The sequence below is a fragment of the Oncorhynchus clarkii genome, chromosome 17 (assembly GCF_045791955.1).
Source record: "Oncorhynchus clarkii lewisi isolate Uvic-CL-2024 chromosome 17, UVic_Ocla_1.0, whole genome shotgun sequence".
NCBI lineage: Eukaryota > Metazoa > Chordata > Actinopteri > Salmoniformes > Salmonidae > Oncorhynchus > Oncorhynchus clarkii.
The window spans coordinates 10,900,193-10,917,719 of NC_092163.1; the positions used below are offsets into that span (position 1 = coordinate 10,900,193).

The 17,527-nt window shown below is 53.1% G+C and overlaps 1 protein-coding gene across 1 annotated transcript in view; it reads left to right on the forward strand.

Moving 5' to 3' along the window:
• Nucleotides 1–17,527, forward strand: part of LOC139370246 (tuberin-like) — a 71,518-nt gene that overhangs the window by 50,125 nt on the left and 3,866 nt on the right. Inside the window, 7 exon segments of the mRNA XM_071109604.1 lie at nucleotides 4,006–4,163; nucleotides 10,112–10,749; nucleotides 10,851–10,929; nucleotides 11,645–11,731; nucleotides 12,847–13,033; nucleotides 13,407–13,546; nucleotides 15,786–15,864. Coding sequence (XP_070965705.1) covers nucleotides 4,006–4,163; nucleotides 10,112–10,749; nucleotides 10,851–10,929; nucleotides 11,645–11,731; nucleotides 12,847–13,033; nucleotides 13,407–13,546; nucleotides 15,786–15,864 — 1,368 coding nt within the window.

Below are 17,527 nucleotides of genomic sequence, written 5' to 3' on the forward strand. Positions count from 1 at the left end.
CCCAGTACAGCTCCCCAGTCACCACCCAGTACAGCTCCCCAGTCACCACCCAGTACAGCTCCCCAGTCACCACCCAGTACAGCTCCCCAGTCACCACCCAGTACAGCTCCCCAGTCACCACCCAGTACAGCTCCCCAGTCACCACCCAGTACAGCTCCCCAGTCACCACCAGTACAGCTCTCCAGTCACCACCCAGTACAGCTCCCCAGTACAGCTCCCCAGTCACCACACAGTACAGCTCCCCAGTCACCCCCAGTACAGCTCTCCAGTCACCACCCAGTACAGCTCCCCAGTCACCACCAGTACAGCTCCCCAGTACAGCTCCCCAGTCACCACCCAGTACAGCTCCCCAGTCACCACCCAGTACAGCTCCCCAGTCACCACCCAGTACAGCTCCCCAGTCACCACCCAGTACAGCTCCCCAGTCACCACCCAGTACAGCTCCCCAGTCACCACCCAGTACAGCTCCCCAGTCAGCACCAGTACAGCTCCCCAGTCACCAACAGTACAGCTCCCCAGTCACCACCCAGTACAGCTCCCCAGTCACCACCCAGTACAGCTCCCCAGTCACCACCCAGTACAGCTCCCCAGTCACCACCCAGTACAGCTCCCCAGTACAGCTCCCCAGTCACCACCAGTACAGCTCCCCAGTACAGCTCCCCAGTCACCACCCAGTACAGCTCCCCAGTCACCACCAGTACAGCTCCCCAGTCACCACCCAGTACAGCTCCCCCAGTACAGCTCCCCAGTCACCACCAGTACAGCTCCCCAGTCACCACCCAGTACAGCTCCCCAGTCACCACCCAGTACAGCTCCCCAGTCACCACCAAGTTTTTGAGAAGGAACTCCTGCTGTACTTTACTGAACATGAATGAACCTCCGTCCAGTCTGCTCTCCTCTCTCTGTTCTCCTGTCTCTCCTCTACTCTCTCTGCTCTCCTCTCTCTCCTCTCATCTCTCTGTTCTCCTGTCTCTCCTCTACTCTCTGCTCTCCTCTCTCTGCTCTCCTCTCTCTGCTCTCCTCTCTCTCCTCTCCTCCCTCTCCTCTCCTCTCTCTCCTCTCCTCTCTCTGCTCTCCTCTCTCTGCTCTCCTCTCTCTGCTCTCTCTCCTCTCCTCTCTCTGGTCTCTCCTCTCCTCTCCTCTCTCTGGTCTCTCCTCTCTCTCTTCTCTCTGCTCCCTCTCCTCTCTCTGGTCTTTCCTCTCTCTGGTCTTTCCTCTCTCTGGTCTTTCCTCTCTCTGGTCTCTCCTCTCTCTGGTCTCTCCTCTCTCTGGTCTCTCCTCTCTCTGGTCTCTCCTCTCTCTGGTCTCTCCTCTCTCTGGTCTCTCCTCTCTCTGGTCTCTCCTCTCTCTGGTCTCTCCTCTCTCTGGTCTCTCCTCTCCTCTCCTCTCCTCTCCTCTCCTCTCCTCTCTCTCCTCTCTCCCTTCTCCCTTATCCTCTCTCTCCTCTCTCTCCTCTCCTCTCTCTCTCCTCTCTCCTCTCCTCTCTCTGCTCTCTGGCCCTCATGAACAAGTAGAGTCTAAGTTTAGATGCTCCACAGATTCACTAATCTCTATATCATCAGGATCAGTCAAATGTCCTTTCATTTAGTAGCTGGGTGATTTGTAGATCGAATCATAGATGCACCTTGTTCAGGTTGATCCTCGTGAACAAACACTGTTTCTTGTTCCGGTTTGGTAAGATGAAATGGTGCTAGACTTCTCTCACAAACAGATCACACACACATCGCTAGTTCCATCATTGTCTGTCGTGTGTTTCACATATATTGTGTTACTAGTTCCCTATTTTATATATTGTGAATTTCATTTGGTATTTTATCCACTATCTTATTTTTTTCTCATATTTTAATTCCTACTGTTTTCCCTCCACTGTAAATTCATTTTATCCTCATCTTTTTTTGGATTGCTTTATTATTCTTCCATTTCCTGTCATGCTAATTTGTGATTGGCTCTGCTGTGTTGAATGGCGACCTGGCTCGTCCAGTGGGCTCTCTCTCCTCTCTGGGTCTGTCCTTCGCCCCGCCCCCCAGTTCCGGTTCGGCTCCAACGGAGCATTTCCTGGGCAGGTACAAGCAGCGTGGCCACGCCCCCAACACGAGCCTCACCCCAAACCAGTGGTGGCACTTTAAATGTGAGGATGGGCTCATTGTAACGGAACAGTAACAGAATGAATGAATGGTAAATCAAACCCGTCCATCCATCTATTCCATCCATTACTGTGAGCGCGTCCTCCCCTCACCAGCCTCCTATGCCCCAACATATGTGTGCCCCCCCACGTCCCGTGTCATCACGTGTCACTAACATGTCGGGCCACCACTGGAGAGAGATGATGACACACACAAACTCACGGGCCAATCGTTTCAATCTATTAATCAACCCGCCGCCAAGATGAATCAATCCTATGACTGGATTTGTTCATGATAATTTAATGACACTTTTGATGGTTTTCTAACATGTGACCCCCTTGTCCTGTGGCCCTGGAATGTACTTCCTGTCTCCTTTTTTCTTTTAACCTCTAACCTCCTGACTCTTCACCCCATGACATCGTCATAGAGGTTATGCATGTAACATAGTCAAGACAGACCTCATCCAGGACACAAACACTTCTTTCTGGCTTCTCTGCTGGCCATTTTGTGTTAGGGATATCATTCTGGTCACCATTCTGTGTTAGGGATATCATTCTGGTCACCATTCTGTGTTAGGGATATCATTCTGGTCACCATTCTGTGTTAGGGATATCATTCTGGTCACCATTCTGTGTTAGGGATATCATTCTGGTCACCATTCTGTGTTAGGGATATCATTCTGGTCACCATTCTGTGTTAGGGATATCATTCTGGTCACCATTCTGTGTTAGGGATATCATTCTGGTCACCATTCTGTGTTAGGGATATCATTCTGGTCACCATTTTGTGTTAGGGATATCATTCTGGTCACCATTTTGTGTTAGGGATATCATTCTGGTCACCATTTTGTGTTAGGGATATCATTCTGGTCACCATTTTGTGTTAGGGATATCATTCTGGTCACCACACCACCCAATAATGTCATGTTTTGTGAGGTGTCATGGTGCTAAGTGTTCATTGTAATATTCTGTTGCTGTCAGTCGTGGGTATACTGTATCCTACAGTATACCCACCGACCGACCGACCACACGTGTTTGAAGACGCATCAAATAGATGTTACCAATGATGATGTTACCAATGATGATGTTACCAATGATGATGTTACCAATGATGATGTTACCAATGATGATGTTACCAATGATGATGAGCCAATGACTGATATGCTGCTGCCTGCAAGTCTGCTCTTTGATCTGTCTCCCTGCGTGTGTGTGTGTGTGTGTGTGTGTGTGCGCCTGCCTGACTGAGTTACTGATTCTGTTTGATCACTGATCGATACGTGTAATGCTTCTGATTCTGTTTGATCTCTGTGTGTGTGTGTGTGTGTGTGTTTAGGAGGTGTGTGACCACTTAGTGGTGGTCTGGTATACTACAGGTGGTAGTTTGTAAATTAACATAAGGGTGCAAAGTAGAGGTAGTTTAGTGTGTGTTTTTGTCGGTTTTTTTTCTGTGAGTTTTTTGTTTCTTTGTCGTGTGTGTGTGTTTTATTACTTGTGTGTTTATTAAATGTGTTCATTAATGATGTTTTTCTGTGTATGCTGTTGCGTTCGTTGCCGTGGGTATCTGTGTGTCCCTCGTCCCCTCTCCTCTCGGTCGCCCCCTGCTGTAGACTCTGTGGTATCTGTGTGTCCCTCGTCCCCTCTCCTCTCTGTCGCCCCCTGCTGTAGACTCTGTGGTATCTGTGTCCCTCGTCCCCTCTCCTCTGTTGCCCCCTGCTGTAGACTCTGTGTCCCTCATCCCCTCTCCTCTCTGTCGCCCCCTGCTGTAGACTCTGTGTGTCCCTCGTCCCCTCTCCTCTCTGTCGCCCCCTGCTGTAGACTCTGTGGTATCTGTGTGTCCCTCGTCCCCTCTCTAACCCTCTCCTCTCTGTCGCCCCCGGCTGTAGACTCTGTGGTAGTGCTAGAGGGGACAGGGGTCAGGGGCCACGTAGACTACCCCTCTGATTGCCCAGAGGCGGAGAAGTTTGAGGCCATGCCCTCTGAACCCATCTACATCGCTGCTGACAAGTTCACCAAGGCCCTGCCCCCTAGAACACTCAGCAGGGTGAGTAGTACACTACAGACAGGGTGAGTAGTACACTACAGACAGGGGGAGTAGTACACTACAGACAGGGGGAGTAGTACTCTACAGACAGGGGGAGTAGTACTGCTACAGACAGGGGGAGTAGTACTGCTACAGACAGGGGGAGTAGTACTGCTACAGACAGGGGGAGTAGTACTGCTACAGACAGGGGGAGTAGTACTGCTACAGACAGGGGGAGTAGTACTCTACAGACAGGGGGAGTACAGGGGGAGTAGTACTCTACAGACAGGGGGAGTAGTACTCTACAGACAGGGGGAGTAGTACCCTACAGACAGGGGGAGTAGTACCCTACAGACAGGGGGAGTAGTACCCTACAGACAGGGGGAGTAGTACCCTACAGACAGGGGGAGTAGTACTCTACAGACAGGGGGAGTAGTACTGCTACAGACAGGGGGAGTAGTACTCTACAGACAGGGGGAGTAGTACTCTACAGACAGGGGGAGTAGTACTCTACAGACAGGGGGAGTAGTACTCTACAGACAGGGGGAGTAGTACACTACAGACAGGGGGAGTAGTACTCTACAGACAGGGGGAGTAGTACTGCTACAGACAGGGGGAGTAGTACTGCTACAGACAGGGGGAGTAGTACTGCTACAGACAGGGGGAGTAGTACTGCTACAGACAGGGGGAGTAGTACTGCTACAGACAGGGGGAGTAGTACTGCTACAGACAGGGGGAGTAGTACTGCTACAGACAGGGGGAGTAGTACTGCTACAGACAGGGGGAGTAGTACTGCTACAGACAGGGGGAGTAGTACTGCTACAGACAGGGGGAGTAGTACTGCTACAGACAGGGGGAGTAGTACTGCTACAGACAGGGGGAGTAGTACTCCTACAGACAGGGGGAGTAGTACTGCTACAGACAGGGGGAGTAGTACTCTACAGACAGGGGGAGTAGTACTGCTACAGACAGGGGGAGTAGTACTCTACAGACAGGGGGAGTACAGGGGGAGTAGTACTCTACAGACAGGGGGAGTAGTACTGCTACAGACAGGGGGAGTAGTACTCTACAGACAGGGGGAGTAGTACTCTACAGACAGGGGGAGTAGTACTCTACAGACAGGGGGAGTAGTACTGCTACAGACAGGGGGAGTAGTACTCTACAGACAGGGGGAGTACAGGGGGAGTAATACTCTACAGACAGGGGGAGTAGTACTCTACAGACAGGGGGAGTACAGGGGGAGTAGTACTCTACAGACAGGGGGAGTAGTACTGCTACAGACAGGGGGAGTAGTACTGCTACAGACAGGGGGAGTAGTACTGCTACAGACAGGGGGAGTAGTACTGCTACAGACAGGGGGAGTAGTACTGCTACAGACAGGGGGAGTAGTACTCCTACAGACAGGGGGAGTAGTACTGCTACAGACAGGGGGAGTAGTACTCTACAGACAGGGGGAGTAGTACTGCTACAGACAGGGGGAGTAGTACTCTACAGACAGGGGGAGTACAGGGGGAGTAGTACTCTACAGACAGGGGGAGTAGTACTGCTACAGACAGGGGGAGTAGTACTGCTACAGACAGGGGGAGTAGTACTCTACAGACAGGGGGAGTAGTACTCTACAGACAGGGGGAGTAGTATTGCTACAGACAGGGGGAGTAGTACTCTACAGACAGGGGGAGTACAGGGGGAGTAGTACTCTACAGACAGGGGGAGTAGTACTCTACAGACAGGGGGAGTACAGGGGGAGTAGTACTCTACAGACAGGGGGAGTAGTACTGCTACAGACAGGGGGAGTAGTACTCTACAGACAGGGGGAGTACAGGGGGAGTAGTACTCTACAGACAGGGGGAGTAGTACTCTACAGACAGGGGGAGTACAGGGGGAGTAGTACTCTACAGACAGGGGGAGTACAGGGGGAGTAGTACTCTACAGACAGGGGGAGTAGTACTGCTACAGACAGGGGGAGTAGTACTCTACAGACAGGGGGAGTACAGGGGGAGTAGTACTCTACAGACAGGGGGAGTACAGGGGGAGTAGTACTCTACAGACAGGGGGAGTAGTACTCTACAGACAGGGGGAGTAGTACTGCTACAGACAGGGGGAGTAGTACTCTACAGACAGGGGGAGTAGTACTCTACAGACAGGGGGAGTAGTACTCTACAGACAGGGGGAGTTGTACTCTACAGACAGGGGGAGTAGTACTCTACAGACAGGGGGAGTAGTACTGCTACAGACAGGGGGAGTACAGGGGGAGTGGTACACTACAGACAGGGGGAGTGGTACTCTACAGACAGGGGGAGTAGTACTCTACAGACAGGGGGAGTAGTACTCTACAGACAGGGGGAGTAGTACTGCTACAGACAGGGGGAGTGGTACACTACAGACAGGGGGAGTGGTACACTACAGACAGGGGGAGTGGTACTCTACAGACAGAGGGAGTGGTACTCTACAGACAGGGGGAGTAGTACTCTACAGACAGGGGGAGTAGTACTCTACAGACAGGGGGAGTAGTACTCTACAGACAGGGGGAGTAGTACTCTACAGACAGGGGGAGTAGTACTCTACAGACAGGGGGAGTAGTACTCCACAGACAGGGGGAGTAGTACTGCACAGACAGGGGGAGTAGTACTCTACAGACAGGGGGAGTAGTACTGCTACAGACAGGGGGAGTAGTACTCTACAGACAGGGGGAGTAGTACTCTACAGACAGGGGGAGTAGTACTCTACAGACAGGGGGAGTAGTACTCTACAGACAGGGGGAGTAGTACTGCTACAGACAGGGGGAGTAGTACTCTACAGACAGGGGGAGTAGTACTGCTACAGACAGGGGGAGTAGTACTGCTACAGACAGGGGGAGTAGTACTCTACAGACAGGGGGAGTAGTACTCTACAGACAGGGGGAGTACAGGGGGAGTAGTACTCTACAGACAGGGGGAGTAGTACTCTACAGACAGGGGGAGTACAGGGGGAGTAGTACTCTACAGACAGGGGGAGTACAGGGGGAGTAGTACTCTACAGACAGGGGGAGTACAGGGGGAGTAGTACTCTACAGACAGGGGGAGTAGTACTGCTACAGACAGGGGGAGTAGTACTCTACAGACAGGGGGAGTACAGGGGGAGTAGTACTCTACAGACAGGGGGAGTAGTACTCTACAGACAGGGGGAGTACAGGGGGAGTAGTACTCTACAGACAGGGGGAGTACAGGGGGAGTAGTACTCTACAGACAGGGGGAGTAGTACTGCTACAGACAGGGGGAGTAGTACTCTACAGACAGGGGGAGTACAGGGGGAGTAGTACTCTACAGACAGGGGGAGTACAGGGGGAGTAGTACTCTACAGACAGGGGGAGTAGTACTCTACAGCACGGGGGAGTAGTACTCTACAGACAGGGGGAGTAGTACTCTACAGACAGGGGGAGTAGTACTCTACAGACAGGGGGAGTAGTACTGCTACAGACAGGGGGAGTAGTACTGCTACAGACAGGGGGAGTAGTACTCTACAGACAGGGGGAGTAGTACTCTACAGACAGGGGGAGTAGTACTCTACAGACAGGGGGAGTAGTACTCTACAGACAGGGGGAGTAGTACTCTACAGACAGGGGGAGTAGTACTCTACAGACAGGGGGAGTTGTACTCTACAGACAGGGGGAGTAGTACTCTACAGACAGGGGGAGTAGTACTGCTACAGACAGGGGGAGTACAGGGGGAGTGGTACACTACAGACAGGGGGAGTGGTACTCTACAGACAGGGGGAGTAGTACTCTACAGACAGGGGGAGTAGTACTCTACAGACAGGGGGAGTAGTACTGCTACAGACAGGGGGAGTGGTACACTACAGACAGGGGGAGTGGTACACTACAGACAGGGGGAGTGGTACTCTACAGACAGGGGGAGTGGTACTCTACAGACAGGGGGAGTAGTACTCTACAGACAGGGGGAGTAGTACTCTACAGACAGGGGGAGTAGTACTCTACAGACAGGGGGAGTAGTACTCTACAGACAGGGGGAGTAGTACTCTACAGACAGGGGGAGTAGTACTCCACAGACAGGGGGAGTAGTACTGCACAGACAGGGGGAGTAGTACTCTACAGACAGGGGGAGTAGTACTGCTACAGACAGGGGGAGTAGTACTCTACAGACAGGGGGAGTAGTACTCTACAGACAGGGGGAGTAGTACTCTACAGACAGGGGGAGTAGTACTCTACAGACAGGGGGAGTAGTACTGCTACAGACAGGGGGAGTAGTACTCTACAGACAGGGGGAGTAGTACTGCTACAGACAGGGGGAGTAGTACTGCTACAGACAGGGGGAGTAGTACTCTACAGACAGGGGGAGTAGTACTCTACAGACAGGGGGAGTACAGGGGGAGTAGTACTCTACAGACAGGGGGAGTAGTACTCTACAGACAGGGGGAGTACAGGGGGAGTAGTACTCTACAGACAGGGGGAGTACAGGGGGAGTAGTACTCTACAGACAGGGGGAGTACAGGGGGAGTAGTACTCTACAGACAGGGGGAGTAGTACTGCTACAGACAGGGGGAGTAGTACTCTACAGACAGGGGGAGTACAGGGGGAGTAGTACTCTACAGACAGGGGGAGTAGTACTCTACAGACAGGGGGAGTACAGGGGGAGTAGTACTCTACAGACAGGGGGAGTACAGGGGGAGTAGTACTCTACAGACAGGGGGAGTAGTACTGCTACAGACAGGGGGAGTAGTACTCTACAGACAGGGGGAGTACAGGGGGAGTAGTACTCTACAGACAGGGGGAGTACAGGGGGAGTAGTACTCTACAGACAGGGGGAGTAGTACTCTACAGCACGGGGGAGTAGTACTCTACAGACAGGGGGAGTAGTACTCTACAGACAGGGGGAGTAGTACTCTACAGACAGGGGGAGTAGTACTGCTACAGACAGGGGGAGTAGTACTCTACAGACAGGGGGAGTAGTACTCTACAGACAGGGGGAGTAGTACTCTACAGACAGGGGGAGTAGTACTCTACAGACAGGGGGAGTAGTACTCTACAGACAGGGGGAGTAGTACTCTACAGACAGGGGGAGTAGTACTCTACAGACAGGGGGAGTTGTACTCTACAGACAGGGGGAGTAGTACTCTACAGACAGGGGGAGTAGTACTGCTACAGACAGGGGGAGTACAGGGGGAGTGGTACACTACAGACAGGGGGAGTGGTACTCTACAGACAGGGGGAGTAGTACTCTACAGACAGGGGGAGTAGTACTGCTACAGACAGGGGGAGTGGTACACTACAGACAGGGGGAGTGGTACTCTACAGACAGGGGGAGTGGTACTCTACAGACAGGGGGAGTAGTACTCTACAGACAGGGGGAGTAGTACTCTACAGACAGGGGGAGTAGTACTCTACAGACAGGGGGAGTAGGACTCTACAGACAGGGGGAGTAGTACTCTACAGACAGGGGGAGTAGTACTCTACAGACAGGGGGAGTAGTACTCTACAGACAGGGGGAGTAGTACTCTACAGACAGGGGGAGTAGTACTCTACAGACAGGGGGAGTAGTACTGCACAGACAGGGGGAGTAGTACTCTACAGACAGGGGGAGTAGTACTGCTACAGACAGGGGGAGTAGTACTCTACAGACAGGGGGAGTAGTACTCTACAGACAGGGGGAGTAGTACTCTACAGACAGGGGGAGTAGTACTCTACAGACAGGGGGAGTAGTACTCTACAGACAGGGGGAGTAGTACTTCTACAGACAGGGGGAGTAGTACTGCTACAGACAGGGGGAGTAGTACTGCTACAGACAGGGGGAGTAGTACTGCTACAGACAGGGGGAGTAGTACTCTACAGACAGGGGGAGTAGTACTCTACAGACAGGGGGAGTACAGGTGGAGTAGTACTCTACAGACAGGGGGAGTAGTACTGCTACAGCCAATAGATTATGGCAGGTGGTTTTTGGGAGACATTGATGTTTTTCATCCGTTCTTCCCCTCAGTCCTCCTCCAGTTCCAGCCAGGAGGATGAGAAGTCCACCCTGGAGGAGGTGAGTGAGGGGTTCATCCCCATCGACCAGCCCCCCCTGGCCCCCTCCACCCCGGGCAGCCAAGGCCCAGAGCTCCCCTTCCAGACCCAGACCCAGAACCAGCCTGAGACCCAGACCCTCAACAAGTCCAGCTCCTCCCCTGAGCTCCAGACCCTACCAGAGGCCTTCCCCAAGACCACAACAGGACCCGGGGCCGGAGGAGGAGAGGCACCCGGGGTTCGGTCCCCCTCGGAGGCGAAGAGCCAGCCACAACAGCCCCCGGTGGAGAAAGAGATGGAGAAGGTGGAGAGTGGAGGAGGGGTGAACAGACAGAATCAGAGTGGGGATACCACCCCAGTGACAGGGGGGTTGTCTGGGACATCGGGAGGAGGAGGAGATTCCTCTTCCTCGCAGGGAGTCAGGATGAGGTTGGAGTTCCCAGCGCCCCACCAGCCTGGACCCCTGTCCCCCAGCGGAGGGCACCGTCCCAGGGGTCACACCATCTCAGTGTCGGCCCCCTCCTCCAGGAGAGAGAGGATAGGAGGAGACGCGTACCACACCACCCGGCCCGGACCCACCAACACTGAGAAGACCAGTGGACTCAGTCCCAGGTTATATACACACACACACACACACACACACACACACACACACACACACACACACACACAGAGCCTTTCCTAATGCTTTTCTCTCTCCCCCTGTCCTGTAGTTTTGTGTTCCTTCAGCTCTACCACTCTCCCTTCTTTGGCAACGAGGCCAACAAGCCTCTCCTGCTGCCCAAGTCCCAGGTGAGTGTGTGTGTGTGTGTGTGTGTGTGTGTCTTTCTCCTCCAACTCTCTCTCGCTCTCTCCTCCAACACTCTCTCGCTCTCTCCTCCAACACTCTCTCGCTCTCTCCTCCAACACTCTCTCGCTCTCTCCTCCAACTCTCTCTCGCTCTCTCCTCCAACTCTCTCTCGCTCTCTCCTCCAACTCTCTCTCGCTCTCTCCTCCAACTCTCTCTCGCTCTCTCTTCCAACTCTCTCTCGCTCTCTCCTCCAACTCTCTCTCGCTCTCTCCTCCAACTCTCTCTCGCTCTCTCCTCCAACTCTCTCTCGCTCTCTCCTCCAACTCTCTCTCTCTCGCTCTCTCCTCCAACTCTCTCTCTCTCGCTCTCTCCTCCAACTCTCTCTCTCTCGCTCTCTCCTCCAACTCTCTCTCTCTCGCTCTCTCCTCCAACTCTCTCTCTCTCGCTCTCTCCTCCAACTCTCTCTCTCTCGCTCTCTCCTCCAACTCTCTCTCTCTCGCGCGCTCTCTCCTCCAACTCTCTCTCTCTCGCGCGCTCTCTCCTCCAACTCTCTCTCTCTCGCGCTCTCTCTCCTCCAACTCTCTCTCTCTCGCGCTCTCTCTCCTCCAACTCTCTCTCGCGCTCTCTCTCCTCCAACTCTCTCTCTCTCGCGCTCTCTCTCCTCCAACTCTCTCTCTCTCCCCCCTAGCTGATCGACAGTGTCTCTCTCTCTCTTAGCTGATCGACAGAGCGGTGAAGGTTTTGGACCAGATGCCTCCGTATGATACCCATAAGATTGGAGTGGTGTTTGTCGGAGCTGGACAGGTGAGACCAGATGAATCTAAACATTTCCTGCAATCCATATATTGCCATGGGGTGGAGAGAGATGTTTGTGATCAAATTCCTACAATTCTACACACTTTGCCTCGGGGCTTGGAGAAGATCGATGGGGGCCAATCGGTCTGGAATTCAACCATGATTATTACAGGTTTGGGTAGCCGGCCTCTAGACTAACTACAGGTTTGGGTAGCCGGCTGCTAGACTAACTACAGGTTTGGGTAGCCGGCTGCTAGACTAACTACAGGTTTGGGTAGCTGGCCGCTAGACTAGCTACAGGTTTGGGTAGCTGGCCGCTAGACTAGCTACAGGTTTGGGTAGCCGGCCGCTAGACTAGCTACAGGTTTGGGGAGCTGGCCGCTAGACTAGCTACAGGTTTGGGGAGCTGGCCGCTAGACTAGCTACAGGTTTGGGGAGCTGGCCGCTAGACTAGCTACAGGTTTGGGGAGCTGGCCGCTAGACTAGCTACAGGTTTGGGTAGCTGGCCGCTAGACTAGCTACAGGTTTGGGTAGCTGGCCGCTAGACTAGCTACAGGTTTGGGTAGCTGGCCGCTAGACTAGCTACAGGTTTGGGTAGCTGGCCGCTAGACTAGCTACAGGTTTGGGTAGCCGGCCGCTAGACTAACTACAGGTTTGGGTAGCCGGCCGCTAGACTAACTACAGGTTTGGGTAGCCGGCCGCTAGACTAACTACAGGTTTGGGTACAACCAAAACAACCTTTAATGAACGGACTTTCTCCCTCCCCCTTTCCCTCTCTCCTTCCTCCCCCTCTCTCCCTCTCCCTCTCTCCTTCCTCCCCCTCTCTCCCTCTCCCTCTCTCCTTCCTCCCCCTCTCTCCCTCCCCCTTTCCCTCTCTCCCCCCCTCTCTCCCTTTCCCTCTCTCCCTCTCCCTCTCCCTCTCCCTCCACTTTCCCTCTCCCTCCCCCTTTCCCTCTCTCCTCCCCCTTTCCCTCTCTCCCTTTCCCTCTCTCCTCCCCCTTTCCCTCTCTCCTCCCCCTTTCCCTCTCTCCTCCCCCCCCTCTCTCCCTTTCCCTCTCCCCCCCCCCCCCCTCTCTCCCTTTCCCTCCCCCTCTCCCTCTCTCCTTCCTGCTCCCTACCCCCAGGTATTCAACGAGGTGTCCATCCTGTCCAATGAGTATGGTTCTAACCGCTACGCTGGCTTCCTGACCGGCCTGGGGAAGCTGATCCACCTGAAGGACTGTGATCCAGACCAGATCTTCCTGGGGGGTCTAGACCAGTATGGAGATGACGGGGAGTTTACCTACTGCTGGCACGATGACATCATGCAGGGTGACTGTATTTCTACTTACAGGTGTTACTCTGTACCCCAGGGTTCAGGTGATGCCCAACAGAGGGGTCAGTCTGTCTGTACTCCCACTAACCCCCCTCTCCTCCTCTCCTCAGCCATCTTCCACATAGCCACCCTGATGCCCAACAGAGGGGTCAGTCTGTCTGTACCCCCACTAACCCCCCTCTCCTCCTCTCCTCAGCCATCTTCCACATAGCCACCCTGATGCCCAACAGAGGGGTCAGTCTGTCTGTACCCCCACTAACCCCCCCTCTCCTCCTCTCCTCAGCCATCTTCCACATAGCCCCCCTGATGCCCAACAGAGGGGTCGGTCTGTCTGTACCCCCACTAACCCCCCTCTCCTCCTCTCCTCAGCCATCTTCCACATAGCCACCCTGATGCCCAACAGAGACAGTGATAAAGGCTGCTGTAACAAGAAGAGACACATTGGAAACGACTTTGTTATGGTGGTTTACAACGACTCAGGAGAGGAGTACAAACTGGGGACCATCAAGGTACGCTCTCACTCACTCACTCACTCACTCACTCACTCAGACACTCAGACACTCAGACACTCAGACACTCAGACACTCAGTCACTCACTCACTCACTCACTCACTCACTCACTCACTCACTCACTCACTCACTCAGACACTCACTCACTCACTCACTCAGACACTCACTCACTCACTCACTCACTCACTCACTCACTCAGACACTCACTCAGACACTCACTCAGACACTCACTCAGACACTCACTCACTCAGACACTCACTCACACACTCACTCACTCAGACACTCACTCACTCAGACACTCACTCACACACTCACTCACACACTCACTCACTCACTCACTCACTCACTCACTCACTCAGACACTCACTCAGACACTCACTCAGACACTCACTCAGACACTCAGACACTCACTCAGACACTCACTCACTCACTCACTCACTCACTCACTCAGACACTCACTCACTCACACACTCACTCACTCACACACTCACTCACTCACTCACTCACTCACTCACTCACTCACTCAGACACTCACTCAGACACTCACTCAGACACTCACTCAGACACTCACTCACTCAGACACTCACACACTCACTCACTCACTCAGACACTCACTCACACACTCACTCACACACTCACTCACTCACTCACTCACTCACTCACTCACTCACTCACTCACTCAGACACTCACTCAGACACTCACTCAGACACTCACTCACTCAGACACTCACTCACTCAGACACTCACTCACTCAGACACTCACTCAGACACTCACTCACTCACTCACTCAGACACTCACTCACTCACTCACTCACTCACTCACACACTCACTCACTCACTCACTCAGACACTCACTCACTCACTCACTCACTCACTCACACACTCACTCACTCACTCACTCACTCACTCACTCAGACACTCACTCAGACACTCACTCACACACTCACTCACTCAGACACTCACTCAGACACTCACTCACTCAGACACTCACTCACACACTCACTCACTCAGACACTCACTCACACACTCACTCACACACTCACTCACTCACTCACTCACTCAGACACTCACTCAGACACTCACTCAGACACTCACTCAGACACTCACTCAGACACTCACTCAGACACTCACTCACTCAGACACTCACTCACTCAGACACTCACTCACTCAGACACTCACTCACTCACTCACTCAGACACTCACTCACTCACTCACTCACTCACTCACTCACTCACACACTCACTCACTCACTCACTCACTCACTCACTCACTCAGACACTCACTCAGACACTCACTCAGACACTCACTCAGACACTCACTCACTCAGACACTCACTCACTCAGACACTCACTCACACACTCACTCACTCAGACACTCACTCACACACTCACTCAGACTCACTCACTCACTCACTCACTCAGACACTCACTCAGACACTCACTCAGACACTCACTCAGACACTCACTCAGACACTCACTCAGACACTCACTCACTCAGACACTCACTCACACACTCACTCACTCACTCACTCACTCACTCACTCAGACACTCACTCAGACACTCACTCAGACACTCACTCAGACACTCACTCAGACACTCACTCAGACACTCACTCACTCACTCACTCAGACACTCACTCACTCACTCAGACACTCACTCACTCACTCACTCACTCACTCACTCACTCACTCAGACACTCACTCACTCACTCACTCACTCAGACACTCACTCACTCAGACACTCACTCACTCACTCACAGGCAGACAAACACACCCACTTTTGTTCTTTATGTTCATTTTGATTAAATAATGATAACTCTTCTATATTATTTTTCCTCTCTCCTCCCTCTCCCCCTCATCTCTCTCCTCCCTCTCCCCCTCATCTCTCTCCTCCCTCTCCCCCTCATCTCTCTCCTCCCTCCCTCTCTCTCTCTCCTCCCTCTCTCTCTCTCTCCTCCCTCTTTCTGTCCTCTCTTTCTCTCTCCTCCCTATCCCTCTCTCCTCCCTCCCTCTCGTCTCTCTCCTCCCTATCCCTCTCTCCTCCCTCTCCCCCTCATCTCTCTCCTCCCTCCCTCTCGTCTCTCTCCTCCCTCTCGTCTCTCTCCTCCCTCTCCCTCTCTCCTCCCTCTTTCTGTCCTCTCTTTCTCTCTCCTGCCTATCCCTCTCTCCTCCCTCCCTCTTGTCTCTCTCCTCCCTCTCTCTCTCTCTCCTCCCTCTCTCTCTCTCGTCTGTGTCCCAGGGTCAGTTTAACTTTGTTGAGGTGATCATTAAGCCTCTGGACTACGGAAGTAACCTAGTCACCCTGCAGTGCAGGAAAGGTGAGAGGAAGGGAAGGAGAGAGGAAGGGGAGGGGATGAATAACAAGGACTAATATAGAGATGGACAATGAAGCAGGGAGCCAAGGGGGATGTTTTAAATCCTAATTAAGTCTTTGTTGAAGTGAAATGGACTGATTTTTTATTTTTTCCTTCTCTTTCCCCATATCTCCCTCCGTCTCTCCTCTCTCTCTCTACTTCCTCACCTCTTTCCTTCTCTCTCTACTTCGTCACCTCTTTCCTCCTCTCTCTCTCTACTTCCTCACCTCTTTCCTCCTCCCTCTCTCTACTTCCTCACCTCTTTCCTCCTCCCTCCCTCTACTTCCTCACCTCTTTCCTTCTCTCTCTCTCTCTCTCTCTCTACTTCCTCACCTCTTTCCTCCTCTCTCTCTCTACTTCCTCACCTCTTTCCTTCTCTCTCTCTCTACTTCCTCACCTCTTTCCTCCTCCCTCCCTCTACTTCCTCACCTCTTTCCTCCTCTCTCTACTTCCTCACATCTTTCCTTCTCCCTCTCTCTACTTCCTCACCTCTTTCCTCCTCTCTCTACTTCCTCACCTCTTTCCTCCTCTCTCTACTTCCTCACATCTTTCCTTCTCTCTCTCTCTCTACTTCCTCACCTCTTTCCTCCTCCCTCCCTCTACTTCCTCACCTCTTTCCTTCTCTCTCTCTCTCTCTACTTCCTCACCTCTTTCCTCCTCCCTCCCTCTACTTCCTCACCTCTTTCCTTCTCTCTCCCTCCCTCTACTTCCTCACCTCTTTCCTCCTCCCTCTCTCTACTTCGTCACCTCTTTCCTCCTCCCTCCCTCTACTTCCTCACCTCTTTCCTCCTCCCTCCCTCTACTTCCTCACCTCTTTCCTTCTCTCTCTCTCTACTTCCTCACCTCTTTCCTCCTCCCTCCCTCTACTTCCTCACCTCTTCCTTCTCTCTCCCTCCCTCTACTTCCTCACCTCTTTCCTCCTCCCTCTCTCTACTTCCTCACCTCTTTCCTTCTCTCTCCTTCCCTCTACTTCCTCACCTCTTTCCTCCTCCCTCCCTCTACTTCCTCACCTCTTTCCTTCTCTCTCTCTCTCTACTTCCTCACCTCTTTCCTCCTCCCTCCCTCTACTTCCTCACCTCTTTCCTCCTCCCTCCCTCTACTTCCTCACCTCTTTCCTCCTCCCTCTCTCTACTTCCTCACCTCTTTCCTCCTCCCTCCCTCTACTTCCTCACCTCTTTCCTTCTCTCTCCCTCCCTCTACTTCCTCACCTCTTTCCTCCTCCCTCTCTCTACTTCCTCACCTCTTTCCTTCTCTCTCCCTCCCTCTACTTCCTCACCTCTTTCCTCCTCCCTCCCTCTACTTCCTCACCTCTTTCCTTCTCTCTCTCTCTCTCTACTTCCTCACCTCTTTCCTCCTCCCTCCCTCTACTTCCTCACCTCTTTCCTCCTCCCTCCCTCTACTTCCTCACCTCTTTCCTCCTCCCTCTCTCTACTTCCTCACCTCTTTCCTCCTCCCTCCCTCTACTTCCTCACCTCTTTCCTTCTCTCTCCCTCCCTCTACTTCCTCACCTCTTTCCTCCTCCCTCTCTCTACTTCCTCACCTCTTTCCTTCTCTCTCTCTCTCTCTACTTCCTCACCTCTTTCCTTCTCTCTCTCTCTCTCTACTTCCTCACCTCTTTCCTTCTCTC